At 41.2% G+C, this 12,064-nt stretch overlaps 1 protein-coding gene across 1 annotated transcript in view; it reads left to right on the top strand.

Moving 5' to 3' along the window:
* Positions 1-12,064, top strand: part of ascc3 (activating signal cointegrator 1 complex subunit 3) — a 124,107-nt gene that overhangs the window by 56,861 nt on the left and 55,182 nt on the right. The window contains exon 15 of the mRNA XM_072912956.1: positions 11,566-11,757. Within this exon, the coding sequence (XP_072769057.1) occupies positions 11,566-11,757 (192 nt within the window). The remainder of the gene's footprint in view (positions 1-11,565; positions 11,758-12,064) is intronic.

The raw sequence follows: 12,064 nt of genomic DNA, 5'->3' as shown, positions 1-12,064 counted from the left end.
CTGTTCTGTGCAATCTACTAATAAAAGTCTCAATCAATCAATCAAGCAGAGCGAACTCAGTCAGACTGCCTTTAAGTATTGTTACTATTTTCAATGTCAACAAGGTAAGTATGCCTGATAGAAAACACTAGTATACTAAGGTTCCACTTTTCAAAATGCACTAGCTCAATGCTAATTTAAATTGCATTTACCATAGACATGCTACTGATTGGCATTTGCGATTTTACCCGGCGATTTCAACACCTCCAAATTTCGTAATAAAATATTCAACTCAGATGTACGTTAAAATCAAACAGCTAGTGTGTAATGAATACAATAGTTACAGTTTAAACACTTATTACGGTGCAACAAAAGACTAGATTAAGCTTAATGGCAAAGGCCACTCCCCGAGTTGCGAATCTAACATCTTGAAATTGCAACTGCATGCAAAGTGTACTATGTACCGTATTTTTCGGAGTATAAGTCGCACCAGAGTATAAGTCGCACCTGCCGAAAATGCATAATAAAGAAGGAAAAAAACATATATACATCGCACTGGAGCCCGGCCAAACTATGAAAAAAACTGCGACTTATAGTCCGAAAAATACGGTAATACTTACAAATGAGACTCAGAAGTGTCAGAAATCAAAATATATAGCAACTGAACAGCACAGTTATCATTATGAGCTCACTGTTAAATGTTAAATAAAAAGGGGGATTGTATTTTTAAACAAATTAATATTTATTAACGCATAAACACACACAGTAGTACAGACAATTTGTACCGTTGAGTACTGGTATCGATTCCAAGAATACCGGTATTTTGTACCGTATGGATTCAAATGTGGATGGTACCCATCCCTAATGGTACATACATGTTGCCTGGTTTTCTTAGCATGCACACAGTGTCAAATGTATCATTGCACCAATAGCTGCCAAGTAGATAACAACCTGGTTGTGGCTCGTATTTGTGATTTGTTGCATGATAAAACTGCTATTTTCCAAACAAAAGCTCTGTCTTTTGTGCTTGGTTAAATACGCAAATCCAATATACTATTTTTACCTGCTGAAATGTCAGGGAAATCATATCCGCAACACATACCCACACACGTACTGACAAAGATACGCCACAAAGAGGTGGCAGTGGGTTTTGACGCATAAATGTTTGTGAATGCTCTGTGATTTTAGCAATTTAATATCACTATTTGAGCGCTAACATAAATAAGTGTGGGTGAGAGTAAAAATGAATCCTCCCACACTCTCTTGTCTATTATGCTTTAACAACCAGCTACACTGGGCCTCAAACATTATAACAATGAAGGGTCTCTAAATTATCTCAACCGTCAACTGTTTTAACATTACAAATGAACAGCTTAGGTGCTCTCACGGTCGCATTGGAAGTGATACAGTAAAGGAGAAGCCATCATAAAGTCCAGTCCTTACTAAAAAGCTATATCATTTGCCACAGTTAGGTGTGATTTTACACTTTCCAAATCTCAGCTTTGAAGTTGACGGTCCCCAGTCCAAAATACTGATGCTTTCAATTTTATAAAAGGCTACTTCTTTGTGTGCAAAGTATACTTGAGTCACAAATGTTCAAATACAGGTAAAAGCCAGTAAATTAGAATATTTTGAAAAACTTGATTTATTTCAGTAATTGCATTCAAAAGGTGTAACTTGTACATTATATTTATTCATTGCACACAGACTGATGCATTCAAATGTTTATTTCATTTAATTTTGATGATTTGAAGTGGCAACAAATGAAAATCCAAAATTCCGTGTGTCACAAAATTAGAATATTACTTAAGGCTAATACAAAAAAGGGATTTTTAGAAATGTTGGCCAACTGAAAAGTATGAAAATGAAAAATATGAGCATGTACAATACTCAATACTTGGTTGGAGCTCCTTTTGCCTCAATTACTGCGTTAATGCGGCGTGGCATGGAGTCGATGAGTTTCTGGCACTGCTCAGGTGTTATGAGAGCCCAGGTTGCTCTGATAGTGGCCTTCAACTCTTCTGCGTTTTTGGGTCTGGCATTCTGCATCTCCATTTTCACAATACCCCACAGATTTTCTATGGGGCTAAGGTCAGGGGAGTTGGCGGGCCAATTTAGAACAGAAATACCATGGTCCGTAAACCAGGCACGGGTAGATTTTGCGCTGTGTGCAGGCGCCAAGTCCTGTTGGAACTTGAAATCTCCATCTCCATAGAGCAGGTCAGCAGCAGGAAGCATGAAGTGCTCTAAAACTTGCTGGTAGACGGCTGCGTTGACCCTGGATCTCAGGAAACAGAGTGGACCGACACCAGCAGATGACATGGCACCCCAAACCATCACTGATGGTGGAAACTTTACACTAGACTTCAGGCAACGTGGATCTTGTGCCTCTCCTGTCTTCCTCCAGACTCTGGGACCTCGATTTCCAAAGGAAATGCAAACCAAACCAACCCAAACCATCGCATTAACGCAGTAATTGAGGCAAAAGGAGCTCCAACCAAGTATTGAGTATTGTACATGCTCATATTTTTCATTTTCATACTTTTCAGTTGGCCAACATTTCTAAAAATCCCTTTTTTGTATTAGCCTTAAGTAATATTCTAATTTTGTGACACACGGAATTTTGGATTTTCATTTGTTGCCACTTCAAATCATCAAAATTAAATGAAATAAACATTTGAATGCATCAGTCTGTGTGCAATGAATAAATATAATGTACATGTTACACCTTTTGAATGCAATTACTGAAATAAATCAAGTTTTTCGAAATATTCTAATTTACTGGCTTTTACCTGTATATTTTATGTAGAAATATAAATATTTTTAATTAGTAAATAAAATAGTAAACAAACATCAAATGTTAGCTAAAATTCTCTGCACATTCGCAAGCAGGATCAACAAAGACCAGAGCTGGCAGCTAGTTATCTGTGGACAGAGTGAGCTCAGCAGCAGAAGCATCAGCAAGTGGCAGGGCCTAATAGGATCTGATCAGGAGCTTAGGTCACTGCCATCTCAGATGTAGCCATGGTGCAGCAGACGTCCACGCTGACTCACCATAGATTAGAGGCTAGAATCAAGTTGGAAACGTACACTGACACATCAAAGCAAAGCGTCTGCCACAGCATTTCAATTACCTACCTTCCCCACCTCACATGCCTTTGTTGCACAAGCATGTCTGAAAGACTCCCACCACCTGTGCACAACTCGCTTGTTTATTCAGACACAATGGGGATTTTAAATGAGTTCTGTTGAATCTTCTGTGTATAAACCATGATGCAAATTGTTATTTGTGATTTAACAATTGAGAGTATATATATATATATAATTAACACACACCAATTGCCTGCTGTTATCATTTTACCTTGAATATATGATGTGGTAATCTGTTCAAAAAGCCAGATGAAACTCAAAGCAATTTTCCCAGAAGAAATATTCCAATTAATCTGTCTCCAGTGGTAACTTTGACAGCAGTTTTTAATTTAGTTTTAGTCATAGTCTTTTGACGAAAATGCCGTTTAGAGTCAGTCATATTCAAGTAATCTAAATTGAATTAGTTTTAGTCGACTAAGTTTCACAACATTGTCGTCAGCTATATTCCCAGTGGATTTAGTCGTCTTTAGTCCTCTTCTTTCTCCCAGGTGTACACATATTACGATGTGGGACTTGTTAAATGCGTGCAGATTTGTTTTGGCAGTGATAAATCCAACTTCCTTATCTCACAAAGAAAAGCATCTGATTGGCTCTCCGCTGTAACTCACTATCAGCCAATCTCCCATGCGCTGTGATTGGATTTATTTCAAACATATCCCTATTTATCTACAAAATGAAATTAGATATGATTGAATTTAGTTTCTGTCAACATTTTGATCTCGTTTTTAGTTTTTCACTAAAATGTCAGTAAATTTTGTCATCGTCTTAGTCAATGTGCATATGTTTTTAACAGTTATCCTCTTATTTTAGTCACGCACAAACACATTGTTGACCATAACTAAGATACAAATTAAAATTGATCAAGAAAACACATTTTAGATTGTAGTTTTACATGCAAAAAACATGTTACACACATACCGTATTTTCCGCACCATAAGCCGCCCCGTGTTATAAGCCGCGCCTTCACTGAACGGCATATTTCAAAACTTTGTCCACCTATAAGCCGCCCCGTGTTATAAGCCGCATCTAACTGCGCTACAGGGAATGTCAAAAAAACAGTCAGATAGGTCAGTTAAACTTTAATAATATATTAAAAACCAGCGTTCTAACAACTCTGTTCACTCCCAAAATGTACGGTAATGTGCAAATGTGCAATCACAAACATAGTAAAATTCAAAATAGTGCAGAGCAATAGCAATAACTTAATGTTGCTCGAACGTTAATGTCACAACACACAAAATAAACATAACACTCACTTTCTGAAGTTATTCTTCATTCATAAATCCCTCGAATTCTTCTCCTACGGTGTCCGAATTAAAAAGTTGGGCGAATACGGGATCCAAAATGGCCGGCTCCGTCTCGTCGAAGTCATCAGAGTCAGTGTCGCTGTTGTTTTTCCAGCAGTTCCGTGAATCCTGCCTTCCGGAAAGCTTGGACCACAGTTGAGACCGAAATATCCGCCCAGGCATTTACGATCCACTGGCAGATGTTGGCGTATGTCGTCCGGCGCTGTCTCCCTGTCTTAGTGAATGTGTGTTCGCCTTCGGTCATCCATTGTTCCCACGCCGTTCGCAGTCATGCTTTAAATGCCTTGTTGACACCAATATCGAGCGGTTGGAGTTCTTTGGTTAATCCACCCGGAATGACGGCGAGTGTTGTATTTGTGTGCTTCACTTGTTTTTTGACACCATCTGTGATGTGGGCGCGCATGGAGTCGTATATCAACATGGACGGAGCTGCGTGAAAAAAGCCACCCGGCCTCTTCGCGTAAACTTCCCTTAACCACTCGCTCATCTTTTCTTCATCCATCCATCCCTTCGAGTTAGCTTTTATGATGACGCCGGCTGGAAAGTTCTCTTTTGGCAAGGTCTTCCTTTTGAATATCACCATGGGTGGAAGTTTCTGGCCATTAGCATGGCAAGCTAGAACCACAGTATGTCGCTTAGTAGGAGCCATTTTGTGGTCTTTACAGATGTAAACACACAAAGGAAATGAAACGTAATACCCGCGCGCTTCTTCTTCTATGGGGGCGGGTGCTTACCTTGGCGGTTGCTTACCGTAGAAGAAGAAGCACTTCCTCTTCTACGGGGAAAAAAGATGGCGGCTGTTTACCGTAGTTGCGAGACCTAAACTTTATGAAAATGAATCTTAATATTAATCCATATATAAAGCGCACCGGGTTATAAGCCGCACTGTCAGCTTTTGAGTAAATTTGTGGTTTTTAGGTGCGGCTAATAGTGCGGAAAATACGGCTACATACAAATAAATAAAAGTCATAAAATAAAATAACTTATACTTTTATTATCAACTTTAATAGGCGAAGACTGCGATGATTGGAAAAGGAGAAGAGTAAGGAGAGCTGAGCGGAAGCCACCTTAATGAGGTCTTTCTTGAATTAAATAATGTTTCTCAACTTCTTTATCAAAGTCCTGCCATTCTTACCTTCTTTAGCCCCATTGTGGCTGATTTAGCAGCTGTACTGCTAAAAACCGTGGAATTCTTTGACTACGTTCACACTGCAGGTTAGGATGTCCACTTTTTCTGTCAAATCCGATCTTTTCATGTAATTGTTGACATTACAAAAAGATGTGAACACAATCTGACCGTCACAAGTGCTGCAGTGTCTGCAGAAGTAAACATGGCTCCAAACCTAATATGTCTCAGTCGTGGCGCATTTGTGGCAGTTTCAAGGATTTTGTTCAAAGAAGACAGCAAGCATTTTGAGTCCCGCAGTTTGCGGGACATATTTTTCAATGTCTGCTCCGAAGAGCGTGTGGGCGAGTAGTCAGAGACATGAGTGGTGAAACATTGACCTTAGTTCCCTAAACATTATTTTTGCCTTTTTCTACAAATTTGTCAACTATTTATTTTGCAATGTTCTCTTTTGGCGAAGAATCATTACGCTTATTGCTTTTTGATGACGTTCTCGCCAGATGAATGCGACTGGAGCGTTCACACCGCATTTCAAACATTATCGGATTTACATGCACGTACGAAAGAGGTCTGGGTCGGAGTTGAACATTTTGGAATTGCACATTGTCATGAAAAAAATCTGATACAGTTCACATATGGGCAACAAAATCTGAATTGACCTGCAGTGTAAACAAGGCCTTAGTATGGGCACTCCATTCTGTGTAGGAGTGGCGTGGGACAACAATTTGGAGAGTACGAAAACCGAGGTACAACTGCACTATGTCCATCCATCCATCCATCTTCTTCCGCTTATCCGAGGTCGGGTCGCGGGGGCAGCAGCCTAAGCAGGGAAGCCCAGACTTCCCTCTCCCCAGCCACTTCGTCCAGCTCTTCCAGTGGGACCCCGAGGCGTTCCCAGGCCAGCCGGGAGACATAGTCTTCCCAACGTGTCCTGGGTCTTCCCCGCGGCCTCCTACCGGTCGGACGTGCCCTAAACACCTCCCTAGGGAGGCGTTCGGGTGGCATCCTGACCAGATGCCCGAACCACTTCATCTGGCTCCTCTCGATGTGGAGGAGCAGCGGCTTTACTTTGAGCTCCTCCCGGATGGCATAGCTTCTCACCCTATCTCTAAGGGAGAGCCCCGCCACCCGGCGGAGGAAACTCATTTCGGCCTCTTATACCCGTGATCTTGTCCTTTCGGTCATAACCCAAAGCTCATGACCATAGGTGAGGATGGGAACGTAGATCGACCGGTAAATTGAGAGCTTTGCCTTCCGGCTCAGCTCCTTCTTCACTACAACGGATCGATACAGCGTCCGCATTACTGAAGACGCCGCACCGATCCGCCTGTCGATCTCACGATCCACTCTTCCCTCACTCGTGAACAAGACTCCGAGGTACTTGAACTCCTCCACTTGGGGCAAGATCTCCTCCCCAACCCGGAGATGGCACTCCACCCTTTTCCGGGCGAGAACCATGGACTCGGACTTGGAGGTGCTGATTCTCATCCCAGTCGCTTCAGACTCGGCTGCGAACCGATCCAGCGAGAGCTGAAGATCCTGGCCAGATGAAGCCATCAGGACCACATCATCTGCAAAAAGCAGAGACCTAATCCTGCAGCCACCAAACCAGATCTCCTCAACGCCTTGACTGCGCCTAGAAATTCTGTCCATAAAAGTTATGAACAGAATCGATGACAAAGGGCAGCCTTGGCGGAGTCCAACCCTCACTGGAAACGTGTCCGACTTACTGCCGGCAATGTGGACCAAGCTCTGGCACTGAGCATACAGGGAGCGGACTGCCACAATCAGACAGTCCGATACCCCATACTCCCTGAGCACTGATGCAGTTGTGTCATCTGCAAATAATACCAAAGTTAGGTCTTTTGTAACTTTACAAATGTCATTCATATAAAGATTGAACAATTTTCCAGTTCCAGTTCTAGTTTCCAGTATTGAGCCCTGGGGTATGCCGGAAGATGTATTTAGCGTTGTAGAAGTGTGTTTACTTGACTTCACATATTGATTCCTGTTGATTAAGTAGCTTCTTCAAGACCAATCCTCTAATGCCATACCATTCTAATTTGTTTATGACAACACTAAATTGGCCCTAGTGTGTGAATGTGAGTGTGAATGTTGTCTATCTATCTGTGTTGGCCCTGCGATGAGGTGGCGACTTGTCCAGGGTATACCCCGCCTTCCGCCCGATTGTTGCTGAGATAGGCTCCAGCGCCCCCCGCAACCCCGAAGGGAATAAGCGGTAGAAAATGGATGGACTTTGTACAGGTAACATTATCACTGGAAGATAGGAGAACATGGCTAAACATGTTCCATACAGAGTAAGAGTAAAGCAGAAGAAAACACAAAGGTATGTTTATCACTTAGAAGGATTTTGTGAGCTTGAATGAAGTCAGTCTGAACATGTATTCAATTTGGGAAGCCACCCTTTGGCCTTCCCCCGCGAGTCCCACTTTGAGTACCCTTGGTCTAGCGAGATAATAATATAACACAATCAAGGAGCACCAGTGTCTATTGGTATGCACGTAAAGGGAGAGCGGATAGATCCATACATCACTAGTTTCGATAATAAGAGTAGTATCAGTATATGATCAATACTAGAGTGATTAAATCAATATTTTTGTTCGTTTTAGTTTTTGTGTACAAATTCAGCAAATAAGGGTGAAAAATTGAGGGTGAAAACCAAATAATTTAAATAACTACTACTGTAGATTAGGGATTCTCAAACTGTGGTACTTGTGGTATGGGGGCTCCATCTAATGGTATGCCAAAACATCTACATTTATATCTATATTCAAACACAGTGTTACTATTCAAACTTTGTGTAATGTCACAGTGACCAAAAATATTAAATATACTTGTTAAAGCCCCAATCAAAAAACTTTCAGCCTTGGTTAATTTTTGCAGCACCAGTGGACCCAAGCGGTAGTGTTTTGCCTGAAGGAAGATCACATTTCCCATGAGAACTAGCACATAGCGTCGCAAATCGTCAGAAACTACTGTCATGTACATACAAACTAACACGTTAATACCACAATAATTCAGTATGACTGATCTTTCCACAGTGGGAACTAGGGATGTCCCGATCCATGTTTTTGCACTTCCGATCCGATACCGATATTGTTTTTGCACTTCCGATCCGATACCGATACCGATACTGGCCTATCCGAGCATGTATTAAAGTTTAAAGTTATTTAGCCTACTTAGTTGTCAGAATCATGTTGAAAAGGGTTTTAGTACTCTTGATAACAACTAGCCAGCGGAATTGGGGGAGTTTGAATAATACACAATGGTTGGTAACAAGAAACTGACCTGTTTATTCAAGGATAAACACAAAATAGACAAAATTATACATGACAAACAGAAATGGCATCATTGAACTAGGGCTGGGCGATATGGTCTTTTTTAAATATTGCCATATTTTAAGGCCATATCGCGATACACGATATATATCTGGATATTTTGCCTTAGCCTTGAATGAACACTTGATGCATATAATCACAGCAGTATGATGATTCTATGTGTCTACATTAAAACATTCTTCTTCATACTGCATTAATATATACTACTTTTAAACTTTCATGCAGAGAAGGAAATCACAACTAAAAAAATCACAAATTTTTTCATAGGGTGTTGATCTGGAAATGTTTGCCTCGGCATTTTGATGGTGTGGGCGTGTGGCACCGAATAGAGATAAGCGTCTCGACAGACGTTACAATATTTGAACAATGATGACGAAAACTGTTTTCTCTGGCGCGTCCGTGTGTCGAAAATTGTAATGCGCTTATTTTTTTATTTGATTTTGTGCGTGGCATAGATTTGCAGTGCGCAATTGCACAGGCGCGCACCTTAGAGGGAAGTTTGCTAGCCCGGCTGCGCTAGCATCACAGCTAACGTTAGCATGCTGCTACCTCTCTGCTCCGTGAGGACGTATACGTATGTGACGTATGATGTGACAGTATGTGACGTGTGTAAGAAGGTGTGCTTGCTGTCGTGAGAAAGACAGACAGGAAAGAGTGAGAAGAGCCTGTCGTGTAATGCCAGCAGCTAAAAGCAACTGCGTGTCTTGCGTGAGAATCCACAGACCTGTGAATGTGTTGAAGGTGTGCTGGAAAATGCGGAACGGATATTAGTGAGCAGCAGAAAAGTGGAATATATTATTTAAATCGGTGCGTTGGAAAACACGGACCGGAGTTTTTTTTAATCTGGATCGGCATTTTCCCATGCCTTGCCGATACGCATTTTTTTGCAAATATCGGCGGCCGATCCCATCCAAATATCGGATCGGGACATCCCTAGTGGGAACCTACAAATTTTACTGTAACTTTGTGTTTGCAGTTGGAAGTCATTGCATTGTTTTTTTGTTGTACAGTACTTTTGAGTTTGTTGCTTGACTGGTCGTGTCAATGTGGAACTGCACAATAATTAGCCGGTGGCTACTTATTGCAACCACGCAAATTTCCGATAGCTACAATCACCATTATCATTTTGATTTGAGCATCGAAAGGTATTTACTTGTCCAGTAGGAACAGAGCCAAGGCAGCATCAATCGAAAATCTGTCCTCGTCTTTGAGCTCATGCCAGGGAGTGAAAGCCGGGCCAATGTTGATCCTTGACTGTCTTTTTATCCGGGTAGCCCCCAAGACTAAACTTTTCTTTTTTTTTGTTGTTTTGCATCTTCAGCCATGGTTGCAGTCGCATCGACTTCCGTCTTTGTAACAAATGGGAAAAGGGGGAGTGACATATGTCGTGAAGCAAGTCAGCACATTTGTAGTTTTTTGTTTGGCAGGGTTCCTGCCACCCTCCTCAAAGTTGCTTAGTGCCAATGAAAACGATACAGACCTCAGGCCAATTACATAGGTGTCAGTATCTACAAAAGTACTATAGGCCAATTTTGCTCATGACTGATCGGAATCGGCAGCATAAAACCCTGATCGAAACATCCCAATCTGTAAACTGTCAACAATGGGATATGTGTAAATGTTTTTTTACATTTGGTTTTCAAAAATAAAGTGAAAGTTTTGTGAAAATGTGGAAAAAATTCAAAACATTTATATTCGAGTACAAAGGTTTGATACTTATATGGTGATTGCAAGTAGACTTGTGAGCAATTCATAGTAAAGTTCATATAAATACCACGTTAAATACATTCATTATTTTACAGTGTGACATTTTTTTCACTTCAAGTTTATAACATTTTATTTATGGAGTGGCTTTTTGCACATGTCTATGCAGTACTCACCCAAAACAAGCGGATGGAAACAATGTGTTCATCAAGTTAACCAAAGTTCACTTGTCCCGAGACTCATTGCTGCGCTGGTGTGCACTAGTGTTTAGAAGATCAGGTTTGACCAAATGAACCACAAGAGCAGAGCAAGAACACCAGCATGTGTTTAAACCGAAATAGACCTTTGTTTATATTCCACAAACTCTCATCTGGTGTGTGCAAGGAAAACAGCTGCTGGCCCGCCTTTCTGTGCAGAGGCCTGGTTGGCTTTGACCTCCATTTATACGCCCACCGAGTGAGATAAAGCCCTCTAATGAGTCCTTCAATCGAACACAACCAGGTCACAACCTTGCTGTCAATCGAAGCTGCATTTCAATTTGTGTGTACATGTTTGTGTGTGTGCACATGGGAGGGCTTTTTTAGTAGAGGATTCTGTATAAATATAGAAAACTCAAACCAATTGTAAATTGCATATATTTTCAAAATGCACAACATTTCAGATGGCTAATTAAGAATATAGTTTATGTAATGATAGCGATTTTAATAGTTTTGGTTTTGTTGATTTGTTGAGTTATAAAGTTTGCAAATAGATTTCTAAATAACGATTTAACAAATGTGAGTTTTCTTCTTAAATATTATGTCATTTGTGATGTGCAAAAAAAAACAACGTTTAATTTCTTTCATAGAGGAAAAAAAACATACAGAATTGTTATTATATTATTGTTGCACATAAGGGTTCCTGATGTATGATAATCATAATCTTTTGTCACAACATTTAGATCCAGCGCTCCAGGAACAAGCAAATGAAGGAGATGTTTCCGGAAGGTTTTGGGATCCACCATGCAGGCATGTTGCGACCTGACCGCAACTTAATGGAAAGCATGTTCTCCAGAGGGTACCTCAAAGTGTTGGTCTGTACTGCCACTCTGGCCTGGGGAGTCAACCTGCCAGCCCATGCTGTTATCATCAAGGTGTGTTTCTATTTGACTATTTTAGTTTTCTGGGATTCCCTTTTTGCCGCTTTACTAGGTACTAGAGATGCGCGGATAGGCAATTATTTCATCCGCAACCGCATCAGAAAGTCGTCAACCATCCGCCATCCACCCGACCTAACATTTGATCAGAACCGCACCCGCCCGCACCCGCCCGTTGTTATATATCTAATATAGACGATGCAAGGCATTAGTGAGGTTATAAAGCTTTTGCCTGTTAAAGAAAGGAGACTGATCCAATGCAGCACAGACATTCGCGTGCCACGCTGTCACGACCCAGACGCAC

This window comes from Nerophis lumbriciformis, linkage group LG04 (assembly GCF_033978685.3).
Source record: "Nerophis lumbriciformis linkage group LG04, RoL_Nlum_v2.1, whole genome shotgun sequence".
NCBI lineage: Eukaryota > Metazoa > Chordata > Actinopteri > Syngnathiformes > Syngnathidae > Nerophis > Nerophis lumbriciformis.
This window is presented reverse-complemented; position numbering and strand designations above follow the sequence as displayed.